At 36.0% G+C, this 19,899-nt stretch overlaps 4 protein-coding genes across 5 annotated transcripts; all 4 read left to right on the top strand.

Moving 5' to 3' along the window:
* Positions 1–415: 415 nt before the first annotated feature.
* Positions 416–10,210, top strand: LOC145590059 (uncharacterized). Its single transcript, XM_081646796.1, has 14 exons — positions 416–573; positions 1,178–1,853; positions 3,760–3,841; positions 3,944–4,000; positions 4,125–4,180; positions 4,811–5,030; positions 5,889–5,972; positions 6,399–6,473; positions 7,393–7,476; positions 8,514–8,578; positions 8,760–8,997; positions 9,076–9,164; positions 9,614–9,728; positions 9,847–10,210. Exons 2-14 carry the CDS (start codon positions 1,198–1,200, stop codon positions 9,886–9,888), a joined length of 1,863 nt encoding a protein of 620 aa, XP_081502922.1. The 5' UTR covers positions 416–573; positions 1,178–1,197; the 3' UTR covers positions 9,889–10,210.
* Positions 10,211–10,826: 616 nt separating this feature from the next.
* Positions 10,827–12,720, top strand: LOC145588364 (monooxygenase 2-like). Of its 2 annotated transcripts, none has more exons than XM_081645005.1 (6): positions 10,827–10,931; positions 11,020–11,157; positions 11,395–11,445; positions 11,563–11,728; positions 11,826–12,054; positions 12,160–12,720. In XM_081645005.1, the coding sequence occupies exons 1-6, from the start codon at positions 10,858–10,860 to the stop codon at positions 12,696–12,698; spliced, it is 1,197 nt and encodes a 398-aa protein (XP_081501131.1). In that variant the 5' UTR covers positions 10,827–10,857; the 3' UTR covers positions 12,699–12,720. The 2 variants fall into 2 exon arrangements, with proteins under 2 accessions (XP_081501131.1, XP_081501130.1); XM_081645004.1 differs by having other exon boundaries at positions 12,157–12,720.
* An 887-nt stretch (positions 12,721–13,607) lies between these two features.
* Positions 13,608–15,927, top strand: LOC145588363 (monooxygenase 2-like). The gene is made up of 6 exons (XM_081645003.1): positions 13,608–13,681; positions 13,885–14,031; positions 14,195–14,263; positions 14,362–14,527; positions 14,869–15,097; positions 15,260–15,927. The coding sequence occupies exons 1-6, from the start codon at positions 13,608–13,610 to the stop codon at positions 15,793–15,795; spliced, it is 1,221 nt and encodes a 406-aa protein (XP_081501129.1). The 3' UTR covers positions 15,796–15,927.
* Positions 15,928–17,370: 1,443 nt separating this feature from the next.
* Positions 17,371–19,549, top strand: LOC145588362 (monooxygenase 2-like). Its single transcript, XM_081645002.1, has 6 exons — positions 17,371–17,444; positions 17,534–17,680; positions 17,793–17,861; positions 17,948–18,113; positions 18,351–18,579; positions 18,789–19,549. The coding sequence occupies exons 1-6, from the start codon at positions 17,371–17,373 to the stop codon at positions 19,349–19,351; spliced, it is 1,248 nt and encodes a 415-aa protein (XP_081501128.1). The 3' UTR covers positions 19,352–19,549.
* The last annotated feature ends 350 nt before the right edge of the window (positions 19,550–19,899 follow it).

Below are 19,899 nucleotides of genomic sequence, written 5' to 3'. Positions count from 1 at the left end.
AATTCGTAACGAAGAAGTACCACAAGCAACAAGAGGTGATATGAAAAATTGTGACAGAGAAAGACGTGATACGTCGCATACGACTTGCCCTAAAACGATATTATCCGGATACAATTTGTCTCTCCAAGTTGTCAAAAACAAGCCAAAGAATAGACATAAAAAATTCACAAAGTTTTATATGTGGCTGGCCACACCGTGTGGCAGGGGTTACTTTATTAGTGTAATAGGGGTTACTTGATCAGTGTTAAAGGGGTTACTTCGTCAGTGCTATAGGGTTACTCAGTTAGTGTTATAGGGGTTACTCAATTAGTACTACAGGGGTTACTTGGTCATTTTTATATGGGTTACTTTGTTATTTTATAAGTGGTCACACGGTGTGGCTGGCCACACACAAGACGGACTGTAAAAAATTAGGCGCACCCGAAAAAAAAATCTCTTAAAAATCCCAACAAGTAGAAGTAGCAGCTCTCGCTGTTTCTTTCGTTCGTTCTTTCTCCTTCTTCAAACATAAACAAACACCACTCTCTCTCCTCTGCCTCGTTATCTCCTTGCTCTTCTCCACCATTTTCTCAGGTAATCTTCATTATTATTCTCTCCTTTTTCTGGATTCGATTAGTTTATGCATTACATTTCTTTAATTTCCGTTTCAATTGAATTCTTCCGTTGTAATGCTTACCTACTATGTCTTACTTCAATGAATTATTTTTTACTTAGGGTTTCCATTTGTATGTTGGATTTCTACGTTTTGTTCTTGTTATTTGGTTATAATTTTCTGAAAATCTGTTTTCGTTGATGAATTCGTTGGATTCACGGTCTTAAAGATGTTAATTTGGGGGAATTTCTGAAGTTTTTGATACTTGGTTAGGAATTAGGTTTTCTAGGGTTTACTCAGCTGTGAGTTACTGCTTTATGGTTTTTGACTATAAACTTGGTGTTTAATGTCTGTTTATGGCAATTTACCATTTATTAGAGGAATTATTGTGAATTTTTGGAAGTTGTAGTTGTCATTGCCTGATTTTTCGATTTGCACTCGGTTTTATGTCATTTGAGTATTCGTGCTATACCATTAAGAATAAGTTATTGTATTGCTTGATGGATTTTGTTGTTGCTGAGTTTAATTGTTTTGTGTACTTATAGAGTATATATTTGTCTCTTGCTGAACAATTTCTTTGTGCAGTGATTTGAAGGGTGAGCATTATGGATTTTGATGAGTATGATTATTTAGAGAAGACGGTAGAAAATCCTGAGCCACCGAAATCGAAAGAAGCTGCCAATGGGGGGGATGACCTAGTAAAATCTGGGGAGAAGGAACGTAGCCGGAGTTCTCGGCGTAGGGGTGAGGACAATGAGGATGAAGATCGCAAATCTAAGCGCTCTAGATCTGGGGATGATGCACGTGAGCGTGATCGTGATCAAGACCCGGACCGGAATAGGGAGAAGCGTTCATCCAGGCATCGATCACGATCTAAGGAAAGAGAAAGGAGCGAGAAGGATGGGGAGAGGCGTAGAAGTAGCAGAGGAGATAGGGATAAGGATAGAGATAGAGAAGAGAGAAATGGGAGGGACCGTGATCGAGATAGGGATAGGGAAAGAGAACGCGAAAGAGACCGTGATTCTGGTAAAAAGGAACGCGATCGTGAGAAGGAGGGTGAGAGGGACAGAGATGAACGTGATCGACGTAGCAGGAGCCATTCAGTTAGACACCGGGAGGATGGGGAGAGAACTAGGGATAAGGAATACAGAGAGAAAAGCCGAGACAGAGAGAAAAGCCGAGACAGAGAGATTGTTGAGAAGAGCCGGGAAAAAGAAAGAGAAAGAAGTCATGACAGAGATATCCGTGACAAAGAAAGCAGGTAATGTTGTTTTAAAACCTCTAATATTTATATTTAATTTTTTGATCTTCTGTTATTTTATTTGCCTTCTTTCAGAGGAAGACTTTAATATCTGATTTGACATATGTATGTGCATTTTCCAGTTTGTGATGGATACTGACTAATTCTTCTTGATTTCCACTAATAGTAATTCATCAAACTCATTATTTCTATAAAATGATGGATTTCTTGCTAACACTTCAATGTGTCCATAGCAAGCTGTTAAATCAGTCTCAAATATAGCTTGTTGTTTGTTATGTCAGGCATCAGTGCAATGTTTTTATTTCCTTTTTGTATTGATGTATGCAGCTAATGATGCTGTTTAATATTTTGTTGACCTATCTATAAAGGTGTAAACTCATCTGTTGGTGAACCAATTTGAAGTTTGTTACATATTTCTAGCAATCACTTCTTTTTATTAACTATGTCATCTGGTGAGGAATCTGAGGATTCTTTTGTTTCTCTTGTAATTGATGCATAGCGGAATGCTAGAGCACTCTCTCTTTTTTTTTTGGTTAATTCTGAAAAAGTGCTGCAGCAATGTTTATGTGAATATACCTATGAATGGACTTTTTGTAATGACTTGTGTTCTTTTTTGTCCTTTTGATGGTAAAAATATTCCAAGTATTGAAAGCTAGATTCTGGGAACTCGCAGATATGCTAGATCAATCTTCAGATGGTCATTCTGGCAAATGAGCCAGGCTCAGGAAATCAAGCTATGGGTTTTAATGTTCTTCCTAAACTCCCCGGGATTTTGAGAGAAGTCTTGCTCTTGGGTTTAAGTATTGGAGGCTAATTAGGATGTTTTGTTAAGAATTTTTCTTATCCTCCACCTCTCAGCACAGTGCTTAATTTCATTTATTGTGTTGCAGACATGCTGTTAAGGGAGTGATGGGCTTTGCTTAGGAGAAGCATTTCATCTTCTGATTCCTGTGGGATCAGCTGTGTTCACTTGGCTAACAAGGCTGGCCAAAATAATATTGCAGGACTATTATTCTCTAACCAAATGTTTAGCGACTATCCTTAGGGTATTGAACTATTGATTGCATGTTGGTTTCTAATTTTGAGGCTCCCCTAAAGTCTTTCTCCCATTAAAGTAGCTCAGAGATACAGTTGGTGCTTTATGAGTCTTTCCACTGTGAGACTAGAAATTGGCATTGCTGTTACTAGCTAGTTGTTTCCTGGACTTCATTCATGATAGGTCTCACCTTATTTCTGGTTGGATGGCTATATGTGTCTGTTCTACCACCGGCACCATTTAATCTGCTCAAATGTATTGCTTGGAGCATCTATTTTTCACCCTCTGTTTATGATGTTAGCTCTGCTCCTCAATAAGTGATTTAACTTAGCAGATTGAATGGTGCTTGTTTGGATTGTCTGATGAAATATTTACATTTATATAGTAACACTAAATACAATGCCAATAGCCTCTCAGCTCTCATACTCCCTAAATATAATACTTCATGAACTTTAATACTGCATGCCTAGTTCTCTAGCAATTTATTTGAAATTTTCCTGCGCTGATGACGTTCCTGTACTTATGTTTCAAAAGGTTTGTCAGATCATCTTCAACTCCTGTTATATTCATAGTTTAATTATATGTAAAATTTTGTTCTCTTTTAGTAACTTGCTGCAGTTCGCTGCAGGGCTTGGTTCGACTTTAATGCGAGTAGTGGAGCAGATTGCTGCTATTTCAAGATCTCTTAATTGCTATAATAGTTTTAAACATCCATGCTGGTCTGATGATTTATGTTAAATGATCAATTGGATTAGGAATTGACTTTTTCTTCATAGGTTTCGACCCAAGAAGTGTTTGTCTCAGTTTCTGCCTTTTCCCCTCTCACTCTCCTTGTATTAAGTTATTGTATTTTTTTTATTTTATTTGCAGACGTCACAAGGAAAAGAAGGATGACACAACAGAACCAGAGGCTGACCCTGAGCGGGATCAGAGAACAGTCTTTGCTTATCAGGTGTGTTTCTGTTCATGTTATTTGTCTGTCTTCACTTTCCATGCTTTCAAGTTGCATCTTCCCAAAAATTTGTTAGCTGAAACTTTTGTCTGATTATGGCAGCTCCCTCTAAGGGCAGATGAAAGGGACATTTTTGAATTTTTCTCTAGAGCTGGAAAGGTGAGAAATCTCTAAAGTGCTATGTTTCTCACATGATTTTTCATGAGATTCTTTCTAGATATTTTTAAAAAAGTATTTCTTCCCAATATCACATTAATTTATGAGCTCTGTTGATGATTTGTAGGTTCGAGATGTACGGCTCATTATGGACCGTAATTCTAGACGTTCCAAGGGAGTTGGGTAAGCTATTTAATTATATTCGCAGTATAACTTGAAATTATGGATCTTTGTGGAACACTCATTGGTATTATTTTATTTGATGTTTCATTACTTGGATATTCTAGATCTGTATCCTTCAATTAATCTATCAATTAGTTGTTGAAACTTGGTTTTTACTGAGATACCCTGAAAGGGCAATCTGCAGTTGTGTAAGCTGACATCACGTATGGTTGTGTATGCTTTTTATTATATGAAGGGTGAGAACGACTGCTTCATTATTTTTTTGCTGCTAGTGCATCAATTCTCTACTTTAGGAACATCTCTGTGCTATTGGTTCATTTTTTAAAAACTGCTGTGATCTTGAGGTATATAATATTCATTCTGTTCAATTTTTGTAGAAGTATGTTATTGCTGTTGAAAAATGATGTACCTGCTTAATTAAAATAGTCTATGAATCTCTTATGAAGTATTAACTAAATGAAGGCATAGCAACAATTGATTTCAACTTAAAAATGATGTGGCAGTTACTTAGTTGTGCAGGTATATTTAGTTCAAATATGATGTGTTCATGAGTGTATATTTCTGTATTATTCTTCTTGTTTGGAGTGGGGAGGTGCACAAGGCAATGAACAGTTAATTTCAAATGTGCAGCTATATAGAGTTCTATGATGTAATGTCAGTTCCTATGGCTATAGCACTCTCTGGGCAACTTATCCGTGGTCAACCGGTCATGGTTAAACCCTCTGAAGCTGAGAAAAACCTGGTCCAGTCTACATCTACTACAGCAGCAGGTCTTACTGTTTCAGGGGCAGCACGGAGGTTATACGTTGGAAATTTGGTTCCTAACATTACGGAAGAACAACTTCGTGTGGTAATAAATCCAATTTCCTTTTCAGTATTTTGTGGTTCATGTTATTGCAAGGGTGTCGGTCTGGATCCATATTTTATTTGATTTGTCATTCTTTGCTGTAATATTTGGTCTTCTTTTAGTGCTGTCTATAAGAAAGATACCACTCTTTTAAAGATGTAATAAACTGAATATACACTGTAGTTTTATAGCTATGCTATGAGTATATGTTCACTTTTCTAAATTTCTGAAATTTTCGGAGCCAGTTGATTGACAGCAGTTGCTATAGTAATGAAAAGTAATGAGAAATAAAGATGGAATAACTGTTTGTGATTGAATGGGAAGTTTGGGAGCTTAAGATGAATTAAGGAAATTTAGCAAGAATACAACTGCCAAGACACGAACATGGTAAAATGATTTATTATGCCAATTTTGTAAAACTTGCTCTATAAGACGACCAGAGAGCTAGGTGATTGGGTGGTGCCAGCTGGATAGCGGCTAATTTTACTACCTTGTTTGAAACACTGAATACCTTCTAGTTAGAAATTACTAGACATTTCAAATAGGTCAGCCAGACCGGGTTGTGGTCAGTGAATCTAAATTTCCAGTTTTGGCATGCTTTTTTTTTTTTTACATCATTTTCTTACATGTTTTATAAATGTTTACTTAGGTTTGTCCAGGTTATTCTTGGTTGGGTAGGGTTTGCAATTTAGGTGCAGTTTTGTGCTATGTTTTTTAAATGTGCTTGTGACTTGTCACAAGTTTTTTGTTCGTGTTGTATCTTTTGGTTGCTCATATAGATTTGAAATTCAGACCTTGTGTTTTCTTGGTTATTGACCATGTATCTAATTTATGATGCGTAACATTTTGTATTCTTGCCAGGTTTTTGAATCATTTGGGATTATCGAGTTGGTGCAGTTACCCCGTGATGAAGCAGGTCTTTGTAAAGGTTTTGCTTTTGTCCAGGTGAGCATAACTTAGTTACTTATAGCAAAGTTGGTCTTTTTTTAATTTATTTATTAAACGATTGACACAAGCATGTTACTTATTATGTTGACTGCTTTGAAGGAAAAAATGTGAAATTTAGTGGCATGATAAAGCTTAAAAATGCTAAATAAAAGACAAATGGTGGTTTCATTATTTATGTCCTAGTACTTTATGGGCATTTTTACATGTTCCTGTTCAAATGATGAAAGTGATCACAATTGCAGTACCTTTTCCCTACCTTCCCTGTCACTTTCTTACTAGATGACATAAATTGTCATGCATCAAATTACTCCTCTTGTTGCTTACTACTTGAAGTGATGAACTGCCAAAGGCCTACTTGTTCTTTGTTGATGCTTATTGAGTTTGTTTTCATATATTAGTTTTGATTATTGTTATATTTTGCAGTTTGCACGTCTTGAAGATGCTAAGGCAGCCCAAGTTCTAAATGGACAACTGGATATTGGTGGTCGGGTTATGAAGGTAATCTTGACAACTCTTCTGTAGTTCTGCTGATTGTAAATGTTTTCTGACATCTGATGTCTTATTTGTGGAATGGTTTTACTTTATGTTTTCCCAATTTATATGCAGAAACATGCTTATTATCACTAAAAACTAACATTAAACAATGTTTTTGCGGGTCTTTTAAAAGAGCCTCATGAATAGTGTGGCTTTTTAGCAGTAAGATTGTGTCCATTTGGACCATCTTAAACCTCATCCTAATGAGATTTATACTAAGTTGTTTTTGTTCTTGTTGTAAGCCTTATGTGTTGAATGGCTACAAAGCATTGCAATTGTGGTTGAAGTTGCAAGTGGACGATTGTGGTATTTGGTTTATCTTACTAAAATCCCATTGTTATTCTCATCTTTAGAGGAAGATATATGGAAAGATTCATTCAGTTTAGAGCAACTTAAATCACATTTTTAGTTTCTTGTTTGGAGCTATTTCATTTGGCAATGAAGCGTTGTGGACTTCTGGCTCATGCTTAGGTAGATATACTTGTATGAGGTTTTGTTCTAGAAATTCCTGGATTCTTTGGAGTTCTTTCTGACCTTATTAGATTGATTATAGTATAAATTATGTAATCAAACCAAATTGATCAACATCCTTAATTTGGGTGGTTTGACTTGGGGCATGTATGACTATTGAGTGAAGTTTTGGAAATTGAAGAATGCCCTTTGTGAGAAGCAGAACTAGAAGCAGAAATGTTTTTGAAATTTTCTGATGTTTCTGCTTTTATGTGTTATTTAAAGACCTAGTTTTCTCCTTTTATGCCTCTTGTACTTTGCGTCAAAAAGTAGTGTTAAATGCCAGGCTAAGCAGATACTATGTTTCTTGATGAAGTGACTTATTTGATGACTGCTAGATTTACTTTTTAAATTTTGCTACCTGTTATTTCAGGTTTCAGCTGTCACTGATCAACCTGGAATGCAAGATGCAGGGGCAACTACTGGTGATTTAGATGATGATGAAGGCGGTGGCATGGTGAGTAGCTCTTTTTTTGGTTATCTGCTCCTTTTTGTTTTTTGTTTTTATTGCTTATATTATTTTATTTTTATTTTTTTAATGTGAATCTTAGGATGTCTCTTAAGAGGTTGCTTCCACCTTGAAACTTAAGTGGCTTAGCTAAATGCTTGTTTGAGACCAATGTTTTATGTGTTAAACGTGTTCTGCGCGGTTTATCTGTGTAGCTAATATTGGCGAGAAATCTATCTAGCTAGTTCTTGGTTGTGTTTGTTACTGTGAATCTATTACTGCTGCTGTCTTGACCTCTCTTTTTCCTCTGTCTGCATTTACAACATCCTTCCCTCCCTGGCCCGCTCTCTCTCTCTCTGGTTTTGTTTGTCAGTCTGACTATTATGGTCACCGTTTGAGTGAGTGGATGGTAGGCTGGAGTTCTGGAATCTATTTGGTTGTGCACTGTTCACTTTTCTTCCATGTATAAATATCTTCCCGCTGCTGTAATTTACTATCTCCGCTACTTTGGTTGCTGTTAGAGGAGCTTGTTTCTGCATTCTAGAGGAATAATGATAAGATAGCCAAGGAGGTGTTGGAAGTGAGGAGAGCTGAATGTTGCATGTCTATTGCTAATGAAATGGAGGCAAAAGAAAGAAAGTTCAACTTTTTAGTTGTTAGCCGTTGGGATCACTTTGTTTATTTTTGTTTTATACACTTAATCTCCTTCCGCCCCTATCACAAGAAAAAAAAAAAAAAAAAAAAAAAGATAACAAAATGTCATAATATTTGACGTAAATAAGTCTGAGGCCCTGAAATAGTGAAATCTTTATACTTGTAAAGCTATAAGTTCCTCTGTAGGGCTAAGTAGTCTTCTCATATCTTATTTTTTGTTCTTTCTCCCCTTAATCTTGCTACTTTATACCAATCATATTAGCTTACCAATCATTTATGCATTTGTTTGTTTGAAATGGGGGTGTATGCAGTATATTTATGTTCTATCTGTTCACCTTATTTTGAAATTAGAACCAAACATGAATGATTTGTTTTTCCTGCTCTTTCCAAAGGCTTTGAATGCAAGTTCTCGAGCGCTTCTCATGCAAAAGTTGGATCGCAGTGGCAATTCTACCGGGTTAGTATTTTTCAGTATTATTGGCCCAAAATTCAGTTTTTAATAACTCTAGTAATTTTAAGCTTTATCTCCCAAGTTCTAGCAATTTGAGTTGGTGGTATGCTTATTCGTTACGTTGGAATTAGGTGTCAATATTCACTGTCAAAATAATAGTTTTCTGATCAATGTTTCTGTGATACAGCGTTGGTGGTTCACTTGCCTCTTCAGCTGTTAATACTGGAGCTCTTTCTGTGGCTTCTGCACCAATGCCCGGGGTTGCTCCTGGAGTTTCTCCCCTTGCACAGCCTTCTGTAGCTCCTCTTGGAGGATTGCCTGGTGCTGGTCTTTCTGCTCCACTGGGCACTCTTTCAATGGCTGACACTATTGGTGTCCCCAGCGAGTGTCTATTGTTGAAAAATATGTTTGATCCAAAGCTAGAGGTTTGTACCAACTTCGTAATGGGTTTCTTGGAATTGCTAATATTTTTGTTGCTGAAATTTTGCTTTCTTTTTTTTCAGACTGAACCTGATTTTGATCTTGATATAAAAGACGATGTGCAGGATGAATGTGAGAAATTTGGGCCCCTGAAGCACATCTTTGTAGACAAGTATGCACTTAAAGCTTTTTGAGCGTGTTAAATGTCTGACACCTTTGGTTCTGTCTGTACTGGATAATATCATGCTTTTGCCTATATGCTGTATTTATACTTGGCATGAAATATAGCTGATGCTGTTAAAGGTCCTAAATTATGGATATATTGTTTTTAACCATTGCCAACAATCACAGAATCTATTTATGCAATCAACGCATATGTAAATGTGGTAGTTCTGACGGTGCTTTCAAAATGCCTTAAAAGTGGAGCATTGGCTGTCTTCGCACATTTTTGTTTTTTGTTTTTTTTTTTTCCTTAGGCATTGTCTGTTTGCAATTCATAATTGGCATGTATTTGTTCAAAACAATGGCTTCTTGAAAGTATTTTGAGCGGATTAAGCATCTTGTTCAAGATGAGTCTCATCTTTCTGGTTTCTCACTTTGTTTCTTTATTTTTGGGAGCAGGAACACTGAAGGATTTGTATACTTGAAATTTGACAACACCCAATCAGCAATGAATGCACAACGCGCGCTACATGGCAGATGGTTTGCAGGGAAGATGATAAGTGCAACATACATGGTAAGTGATTTTGTTATCCTTTGATCTTGTTCACGGATACATGGTAAGTGATTTTGTTATCCTTTGATCTTGTTCACGGAATTCATTGCTGAAACGTTAAGTGGTGTTCTCGATGCAGCTACCTCAAGATTACGAGGCTAAATTTCCGGAGAGCAGATGAGAAATTTTTTCGTGGACTTGCAGCTTTGGAAGGTGATTGAAGTTGTATACGGGTACAGAGAGAAGGCCTGGGGGGATTTTTAGGTTCATTTTCCCTTGTTTTAGGTAATCTTTGCCTGGTTGGCCTATTGGGTATCATAGCAAGTGCAGGTCCTGCAGGAGTACTTATTTATTCCCAAAATGCAGTGATATTAGATTGATAGGTTGGATTGTTATAAAAATGTTGTCGACTATTGTTTTTCAAAAAATTTGCTTAAGCATTTTTGTAGAATTCTAATACTTGTAACCAAGTCTTTGTTCTCCTTAAATTTTGGATTACTGCCTTTTAGGTCTCAAAAATATACTTCGTATAATCTTATATGATAACTTGTTACGCTTATACCTTCCTACAAATCAGCCACATTAGTCATATAGATAATAATTTTGCTACATAAAATACGACTATCATAGGTTCATAGTAGTATATGTACGGGTATACAAAAAATTGGATTGGTTTTGACTTGTGAAGTATTTTCCACGAGCTGCAATTTTTGTCGGATAGGATAATTGGCTTTCTACACCCCCTGATATACTTTCCTCAAGGTTGTTCTACAAAGATAGTACATCAAGGGGTATACGTACCAAGTGCTTGTATTATGCTTCATATAACGGATACAATTTAAACTGGTAGAATTCGGATACAATTTAAACTGGTAGAATTCAGAGAGGATGGGGATGAAATTGATACTCCCTAATATCTATGCCCGCCTTACCACCCTGCCAATTATCAGACCTTCACTAAGCTGTAGACATTTAAAGAAATGTGACATGAGCAATGAGATCATCAGTCGCTCAGTTCCTTGGTCTTTATCTGCACGAAAAGTTTATCCATAACATTATATTAAATGATCAGCTGCGGTCTAAAGGTGTGTGATATATAATGAGGTGTTACAGAACAAGAAAATACAGGTCTCTGAATTCTGAAACAACAATGGATATAAATGAAAACATTGTTATTGTTGGAGGTGGCATTGCAGGCCTCTCTTTGGCGTTAGCTCTTCACAGGTAGAACATACCCACTTCTCCATTACGATTTTCAATTCTTATATTCTTTTGTAGTTACATTTTGATTTACGTAGTAAAACTTTTGAAGGTTGGGATTGAAGAGTTTAGTTCTGGAATCCTCTGATAGTTTGAGAGTTAATGGTGCTGCATTTGTTACATGGACTAATGCTTGGAATGCACTTGGTATTGGTGACTTGCTTCGTTCACAACACTGCCGGCTCTCCAGGTGAACTCTATGTCTTGTTCTTTTTAAGTGTGTGTACAGAGTCAGATGTACGCAACCTTATACTTTGAAATGGGGCATGGGTTTGATACCATACAAAGATTACATATCCATGTGTTGTACCTCCATATTTTTAAAGTGCACCACTTTTCATAATCAGTTGGTTTTCTTAAATGCACCATATATAAGCTTATCCCAAAAAGAGTTTGAAGTAATTGGTTGCTAAATGACATGGTTCAGGATCACTGTAACATCAGCAACATCAGGGATTCCAACAGCACAACTTTCATAGTAAGTACTCAAAATCCTATTTTTATGTCCATATTTAGTAAAATCATAAATAATGTGCATGCTTCTCATATACTGTAGATTGTATTACATGCTTATAAGAATGATATGTTTTGCCAGCGGAAACCATGAAGTAAAGTGTGTGAAAAGAAGAGTCTTGTTAGAAACTCTTGCAAACAAGTTACCAAAGGAAACAATAAGGTACTCGTCTAAGGTGGTTAGCATCCAAACATCAGGCCATTTAAAGCTGCTTCATCTTGCTGATGGCTCAGTCATTACGATGAAGGTATATTTAGAAGCCAGCCTTCTTAAGCTGAACACATAACTTCCTTGTTACTTATCAGCATCTTAAGCATCTTGACAAATGCATCTTTTTCTGGAAGGTGGTGGTTGGGTGTGAAGGAGTAAATTCTGTTGTAGCAAGATGGCTTGGGTTCAATGAGCCATCCTTCACCAAGAGGTTCGCTATTAGGGGTTATGTTCATTTACAAGAAAATCATGGCCTAAACCCGGAATTTATGCAGTTCACTGGGCATGGTTGTCGATATGGGATCATCCCTTGTGATCCCACTAGCATTTACTGGTTCTTCACTTTCAATTCATCCAACCAAGGTATTATATTCCACTATAGTAAGCTGTAAGCAAATTGATTTTTCATGTCAGTCCATTTCCTCGGTACTATGACACTCACTACTTATTATATGTGCTCTTTAGTAGATGAAGAAATTAAAGAAAATCCCATGAAAATGAAGCAATTTGTGATGAGTAATTTGGGACAAGTACAAGACCAGATAAAGGCTATTATCGAGAAGACTGCAGTGGAGGACATCATATGCTCTCCTCTAAGATTCAGGCTTCCATGGGAGATAATTTGGGGTGATGTAAGCAAAGATAATGTTTGTGTTGCAGGGGATGCATTTCACTCGATGACCCCTGACATAGGTCAAGGTGCGTGTGCTACTTTAGAAGACGCGATTATTCTTGCAAGATACCTTGCTGAGGCAGTTTTAGTGAGTAAGTCAGTAGAGCAGGAGAATATGGAAGTTGAAGAATACAAGAAGATTCAGACAAGCTTGATGAAATACGCTAAGGATAGAAAATGGAGAGGCGTTGATCTTGTTACTACAGCATATATAGTAGGTTTCCTACAACAGAGTGATGGGAAGGTGATGAGTTTTTTGAGGGACAAAGTAATGGCATCATTTTTAGCTAATTTGCTGTTGATGAAGGCTGATTTCAATTGTGGACTGCTCTGAGAATACATAATATAGTTTATCATGTGATTCATATGCTCCTTTTGTTTGTTTAATCTGGTTCTGAAGAAATTATATTGAATGGAAGAAGATATGAGCTTTAGTTAACCTCATTTTTTAAATAAGCCTAGCTTCAAGAAATTAGTGTAGGAAAAAAGATGACTGTAAAAGAATGACCATCAAAGTTGAGGCCTTTTTAATGATAATTTTTTGACAGTCTAGAAAACAGTAAATCTTTACAAGCATCAAATCAACTCAAAATTATCTAGTTCTGACCTATGTCACTTGGACTCTTCATTTTACCTAAAGTACCCGTGTTAGACTCTCAATAGTCGGACATGAGTATGACACTTGGACACTTCATTTCACTTCAAAATCATAGAATTTTTTTAACAAAATAGCCGAGTCAGACACTTTGAACACGTACCCATGTCGGACATGGGTATTTATGACCATAATTGATGAATTATAATAATCTCCAACATTTAGGACACCTGTTAATCTTCACCTAACATCACTATCTTAAACATGCCTTGCCTTTTCCTAGTTTAGTGGCTCATCAGTCCCATATATATGTTATCCCCTGCTTTTTCTGTATGATGAACCAATTAGATTTCCTTAATACTAAGATTGATATAAACTATAGTATACTAATAAAATGTGATTAAATGAGATTAAACTATACATAAACATATAAATGAAACAAAAAGATGGCCTGAATCAATTCATCTAGGTTGTCATACTAGTCAACAAAAGCATCTTCTCTATTTTAAATAAGTTATTCCTGTATATGTAACTGTTCTAGCCATGTGTGCGCCGCCCTATACGATGTACCATATCAATGTATTTATATATATATGAATATTGGAATAATGATAAGGTCATCTCAAAAATTGCAAAATTTTGTGAAAGATGGAAATAGACACAAATATTGTCATTGTTGGAGCTGGAATATCTGGTCTTGCTACAGCTTTAGCTCTTCATAGGTATATATTTTGTCTCATAATAAATCGTGGGAATGGTAATGAATTTTGTGTGACTCGTTGCCACTTTATAGATATATGAGTCGTCTTAAACGTGCAGTTTTTTATTATTCCTGAAATTTCACCTTTGAGCAAACTGAAGATATGCAGTTATACTAAATTAAGTTGAAAGAGGAGTAACTAAAATACTTGTTCATTTGATGCAGGTTGGGAGTTAAAAGCTTGGTGTTGGAATCATCAGATGCCCTGCGAGCAGCTGGGATCGCGTTTACAACTTGGACTAATGCTTGGAGGGCTTTGGATGCACTTGGGATTGGCGATTCACTCAGGCAACAACATGGCCCGTTATTTGGGTAACTACACATACATGTTTCTTTTTGATTTTGTTACTGTTAAAGGACCAACGCAACCAAAAGCTTAAAGTTTATGGTTGAAGTTCAGGATCGATTTATTTACTTTATTACACTTACCTTAACTTCAAACACATGTATAATCTCTGCAATAAAATGGTTGCAGGATATATACTTCATCTACAGTTACAGGAGACTTGACTTCTTATGTTTCATATACAAACAAGGGAAAACAGTAAGTTTGAACTTTGAAGTACTTGTTTTAGATGTCATATTTCCTTCTTCTTTGCGGTTGTTTCACTTTAAATTAAAATGGTCTTACTGAATGTACAGTGGAGATCATGAAGTTCGATGTGTGAGGCGGAAAGCCTTACTAGAAGCACTTGCAAAAGAACTACCAAGTGACACCATAAGATATTCCTCCAAGGTGGATTCTATAGAAGATTCAGGCTTATTAAAGCTAGTGCACCTTTCAGATGGATCCACCCTAAAGGCTAAGGTATTAAGGCTGCACATTTTACTTTATAGTTAATAAAATTATTTTTTTATTATTTTTTGTATACAATGACACATAAGATAAAGCTAGAATGTCAAATGCTGTCATTTCAATGCACATTCAAATGACACTCTGAAGTCTGAACTGGTCTTTAAGAAGAGTGTATTTGGATTAAGTCAAGGAAACTTACTGATTATTGAAACCTATTGATATCAGTATTATTTTGAAATAGACATTCTTGTCCCCTGTATTCCCTTAATTACATGTTTTAATCTAAGATATGAGGAAATATAATAAAAATAATATCATGGCTAACAGGATTTTAATGTTGTTTACACAAACAGGTATTGTTGGGGTGTGATGGAGTGAATTCAGTGGTCGGAAAGTGGCTTGGATTCAAGAAACCATCATTGACTGGAAGATCGGCTGTAAGAGGTTGTGCATACTATAAGGATGGCCATGGTTTTGAGCCTAAATTTCATCAGTTGGTGGGAAATGGTGTTAGATATGGCATCGTTCCCTGCGATGACACTGCTGTTTATTGGTTTTTGACCTGGTCTCCATCTTCTGAAGGTATACAAATCATGATTAGCAACAAGTTATCTAATGAATTCACTGTTGTTAATTTATGTAGCCTATATACTCAACGTACATTATACCATTATGAAATTTCGTAATTCCAAACCAAAGATGTGAATAAAAAGGCTGAGACTTAAATTATGACTAATTTAACAGAAAACAAAAATCTGCAAGAAGCTGATCAACTGAAGCTGAAGCAATTTGTGCTAAGTAAACTTGGGAAGGTGCCTGACCAAATAAAGGCTGTGATCGAAGACACAAAAGTTGAAGAAATCGTTCGTTCTCCACTAGGATATAGGCCTCCATGGGAGATCTTATATGGAAACATAAGCAAAGACAATGTATGTGTAGCAGGTGATGCATGCCACCCTATGACACCAGACTTAGGCCAGGGAGGGTGTTCTGCTCTAGAAGACGGGGTTATTCTAGGAAGATGCCTCGCTGATGCATTGGTAGATCATGAAAATGAGGATCAATATCAGAGGATAAAGAGTGGACTACAAAACTACGCGAAGTTAAGGAGATGGAGAGTGTTTGATCTCATTAGTACAGGTTATGTGCTGGGTTGGATACAGGAGTTTGATTGGTTTGGTATGAGGATTATAAGAGAGAAATTTCTTTCTGCTTATCTTTCTGGGTTGTTTCTTAAGAAGGCTGATGTTGATCCTAGACAGCTTGTGCTCGAATTTTAAGGTTCATGAAATGAGTATAATTTCTGCATAACTTATGCTTTACTTGCCTTTTTCTTCCTGTAAAATTTCAATGTGTACAATGTTGTCTTCAAGATTGTTGGGTGTTGAATTCATTGAAGTTGATTCTGTTGACTTCTTTTGTCAATAATTTTCAAATGTCAACGTAAGTGGATCGTTTTATAGCATCAATCTCGTGTCATTTTATATTAAGGTGTAGAGAGTAGAGACTAGAGACTAGAGAGAACCGCAAGGACAATGATGTAGACGGAATTTGATCTCACATTTTAGATATCACCCTTAAAATTTTACCAAGCTAGTTGACATGTTTTAAAAATTGTTGACTTACAATACAATTAGACCTAAAAAATTCACGTATAATTATCTATCGTTTTTTTTACAAGTTTAAAACTATCGTTAAAGTTTTCAAAATCCTTACAAGATTAGTACTCGTACAATGTAGATTACGTACAACTCTGCATCATAATTCATAACCATCATTGTACAAAAAGGTGACGTGCATAATAAGAAGAAATTCCCAATTTATGGGTATGTTCATATTTTACCAACGTACTCATCTCTGTACTACCAGTTTACCACCATCACCCCCAATTATGTCTATATGTTTTACTACTGCTACTTTTATTTTTCTAGGGTTCTTCAATTTATTCAGATTTAAATTATGTTAATTGTTAATTCAATTGAAAATTTAAACAAAACTGGTCTTAGTTTGTCATATAATCTGCAATTGTTGGTAAATATTTGCACTTTAAATTCTGCAATTTTAAGACTACTCCATAAATAGAAACTAAAATTGATACAGAGTAATAAGTTAGCTGAATATTTAACAATTGCTAAGAGCACTATCACCAGAGAAAAAAAAATAAATTCCCTCCTTACTCTCTCTCTACCTTTCCCTCTCCTCCACACCAGATTTTTTAACAAAGAATTTTTTTCATCCCACCAAAAATAACCCAAATTTTCCCTCACTACTCTCTTTTTTACTTTTTACCATACAAAATAAAGCACAAAAACAATTAGAAAACATCACCTTAGGCCCACATGTGTAAGCAAGAAGGAAGTTGAGAAAAAATTCTACAAAGAGATTTTTTCACAAAATCTCTAGAATTTTTTTGGGGAATTTCTTTGGTGGGGTATTATTTCACCAAAAAAAAAAAAAAATTCTAGAAGAGATTTTCTTCTTTGTTGTAAGTGCTCCAATATCACTAGATTAAGATTTAATACAGAGTAAAAAAATTTATGATTTGTTATGGTTTTTTTTCCACCTAATATCACTAGATTAAGATTATGACTTAACTAGTTTAATGGCTCATCAGTCCCACTTGCCTTGATTGGAGTAGTCTCTGAAAAAATTGATAGGAAATTATACAATTGGCTTTGTTTAATGATGTTTAATATCTAAGATAATAATGTTCTGTAGACTAATAATACAATATAAATTTGATAGTGCTAATAGATGGTGACCTGGATTAAACCATCTTTGTTGCCATTGTTTCAGTCAAATTGTGCTAAACTTCCCGGTTAATGTACTGATATAACTACATACAGGAAAAATTGATGGATATTGTTTCAGACATCGTGATTGTTGGAGCTGGAATATCTGGTCTTGCTACTGCTTTAGCACTTCACAGGTATATATATATTGGATTATTGGTACATTATCACTTGAAAGCTTTGTTAACTTCTTCATTTGATTTATTTTTTCCTTTCTTATTTGCAGGTTGGGAATAAAATGTTTGGTGTTGGAATCAGCAGATGTCCTGAGAGCAGCTGGGATCACTATCACAGTTTGGACTAATGCTTGGAGGGCTTTGGATGCTCTTGGGCTCGGCGATTCACTTAGACAACAACATGGCCAGCTCTTTGGGTGACTACATACATGTTTCGCTCCACATGTTTAATATGTGATATAGCTGCTAGATTTGTTTCAATTTGATCTGCTTTAAAGTCATGATATCTCTGTAATTGTATGGGTGCAGGATATGTTGTTCATCTTTAGTTACAGGAGATTTGACTTCAAATGTTTCATTAACAAGCAAGGGGAAATAGTAATACCTTTTTATTTCTCTATTGATTCACTTGTATCAAGTTTGGTCTTCTTAGCACTAAAATAATGAACTATGAGAAACTGCAGTGGAGATCATGAAGTTCGATGTGTGAAACGAAAGGTCCTACTAGAAGCGCTTGCAAAAGAATTACCAAGTGACACAATAAGGTATTCCTCCAAGGTCGTCTCTATTGAAGAATCAGGCTCCTTAAAGCTTGTGTGCCTTGCTGATGGGTCTACTCTTAAGACCAAGGTTAATGCCGAACATTTTACTTGTCCAAGATTTTCAAAGAACCAAACATAAATTGACATAATCTTTTAACACCACCAATATATATATGGCTCCATTTTGATATCAGAAAACCAGCCTTGGATTTTAAGATGGTCATTGATATCTAATTTGGTTTCGGAATATAATTGAGATATCAAAAAATGTAGGGAGGATTGTTAAGATGGCTAATTGGTTCTTGATGTCATTTTAAATGAACAGGTATTGGTTGGGTGTGATGGGGTGAATTCAGTGGTGGCAAAATGGTTAGGATTCAAGAAACCAGCATTGTCAGGAAGATCAGCTATAAGGGGTTTTGCATACTATGAAAAAGGCCATGGTTTCGAGCCTAAATTTCAGTTGACGATGGGAAATGGTGTTAGATATGCTATTGTTCCCTGTGATGACAATGCTGTTTATTGGTTTTTGACCTGGTTTCCATCAGCTCAAGGTATTTTTTGGCGGTATTGCCTAATATACAATTATCTTTATCTAGAAGCTGATCAATTGAAGCTAATATGAGTATATGGTTAACTGGTTAAGCTATCATTTATATCTTAGCTTTAAAAATGACTTTAAAAGACAATATATGCCAAAGGTGAGACACTTTATATAACTGAGTGTCTGGTTAAATAACCTAGCTGATGACTGATGTAACAGAAAACAGGAAACTGCTAGAAGCTGATCAATTGAAGCTGAAGCAATTTGTGTTGAGTAAACTTGGTAATTTACCTGAGCAAATAAGTGTGTTGATAGGAGACACTGGAGTAGAAGAAATCGTATGTTCTCCAATAGGATATAGGCCTCCATTGGAGGTCCTATTTGGAAACATAAGCAAAGACAATGTATGTGTAGCAGGCGATGCATGCCATCCAATGACACCAGAGCTTGGCCAGGGAGGGTCCTTGGCTCTAGAAGACGGGGTCATTCTAGCAAGATGTCTTGCCAATGCCTTTCTAAATAACTCGATTTCTCAGAGGAGATTAGGCTGTGAAAATGAGTGTAACCACCGTGACAGGATAAAGAGCGTGTTGAACAATTATGCAAACAAGAGGAGATGGAGAGCATCTGAACTCATTTTCACAGGTTATATGGTGGGTTGGATACAGGAGTCTGATTGGTTTGGTGTAAGGTTTTTACGAGAGAATTTTCTTTCTGCGTATTTGTCAGGGTTGTCTCTTAAGAAGGCTGATTTTGATCCTAGACAACTAGTGCTGGAATAACCGGTTCATGGAGACAGTACTCTCTGCAAGCCTTATGCTATATTCACAAGATTAGTGGCTTGAACTTATTGAACCTTAAGTACTTTGTTGACCTCAAGTAGCGCGCTTTTCATTGATTGATCTTCAATTTATACTGCTGTAGTCTTGCTGAATGCTGGCTGAGTCTGTTTGAAGAGTAATTTGTTGACTTAAATTGAATCATGGATGACGTTTGTATTATTGGTCATACAATTTACCATATGGCCTCAGACACTGATCAACGTTTATGTGCTACTTAATAAAATTGAGCAAATTGTTTGTTACTTGATCCGAATTTTTGAGTTCCTCATTTGAAATAACCGTAAATCATGAATAAACTGTGAACTTCTCTGATGTACATTATATGGAGTAATCACTAAGGGAAGAAAACCTTTTACACTCTAGAAAGATGAAGTATCCAAAATCAAAGTTGCTCAGCATTTGACCTCTAAAAACTGCCTTTAGGCTTTAGCAGTGCAAATTACATGTTTTCTTAAGTTTTTGCCCACGTCAAGTTTTCAACATATAAC

Source organism: Chenopodium album, chromosome 17 (assembly GCF_948465745.1).
Source record: "Chenopodium album chromosome 17, dcCheAlbu1.1, whole genome shotgun sequence".
Lineage (NCBI taxonomy): Eukaryota > Viridiplantae > Streptophyta > Magnoliopsida > Caryophyllales > Amaranthaceae > Chenopodium > Chenopodium album.
Note: the sequence above shows the minus strand (reverse complement) of the source record. Positions and strands in the feature narration are given on the sequence as shown.

Coding starts and splice junctions, on each gene's coding strand:
- LOC145590059 (XM_081646796.1), top strand. CDS start 1,198: ATGGATTTTGATGAGTATGATTATTTAGAGAAGACGGTAGAAAATCCT. Junction 5,973..6,398: donor AAGGTTTTGCTTTTGTCCAG/GTGAGCATAACT, acceptor TATATTTTGCAG/TTTGCACGTCTTGAAGATGC. Junction 9,729..9,846: donor TGATAAGTGCAACATACATG/GTAAGTGATTTT, acceptor TTCTCGATGCAG/CTACCTCAAGATTACGAGGC.
- LOC145588364 (XM_081645004.1), top strand. CDS start 10,858: ATGGATATAAATGAAAACATTGTTATTGTTGGAGGTGGCATTGCAGGC. Junction 11,446..11,562: donor CCAACAGCACAACTTTCATA/GTAAGTACTCAA, acceptor ATGTTTTGCCAG/CGGAAACCATGAAGTAAAGT. Junction 11,729..11,825: donor GCTCAGTCATTACGATGAAG/GTATATTTAGAA, acceptor TTTTTCTGGAAG/GTGGTGGTTGGGTGTGAAGG.
- LOC145588363 (XM_081645003.1), top strand. CDS start 13,608: ATGGAAATAGACACAAATATTGTCATTGTTGGAGCTGGAATATCTGGT. Junction 14,032..14,194: donor CAACATGGCCCGTTATTTGG/GTAACTACACAT, acceptor AAATGGTTGCAG/GATATATACTTCATCTACAG. Junction 14,528..14,868: donor GATCCACCCTAAAGGCTAAG/GTATTAAGGCTG, acceptor TTACACAAACAG/GTATTGTTGGGGTGTGATGG.
- LOC145588362 (XM_081645002.1), top strand. CDS start 17,371: ATGGATATTGTTTCAGACATCGTGATTGTTGGAGCTGGAATATCTGGT. Junction 17,681..17,792: donor CAACATGGCCAGCTCTTTGG/GTGACTACATAC, acceptor GTATGGGTGCAG/GATATGTTGTTCATCTTTAG. Junction 18,580..18,788: donor CTGGTTTCCATCAGCTCAAG/GTATTTTTTGGC, acceptor CTGATGTAACAG/AAAACAGGAAACTGCTAGAA.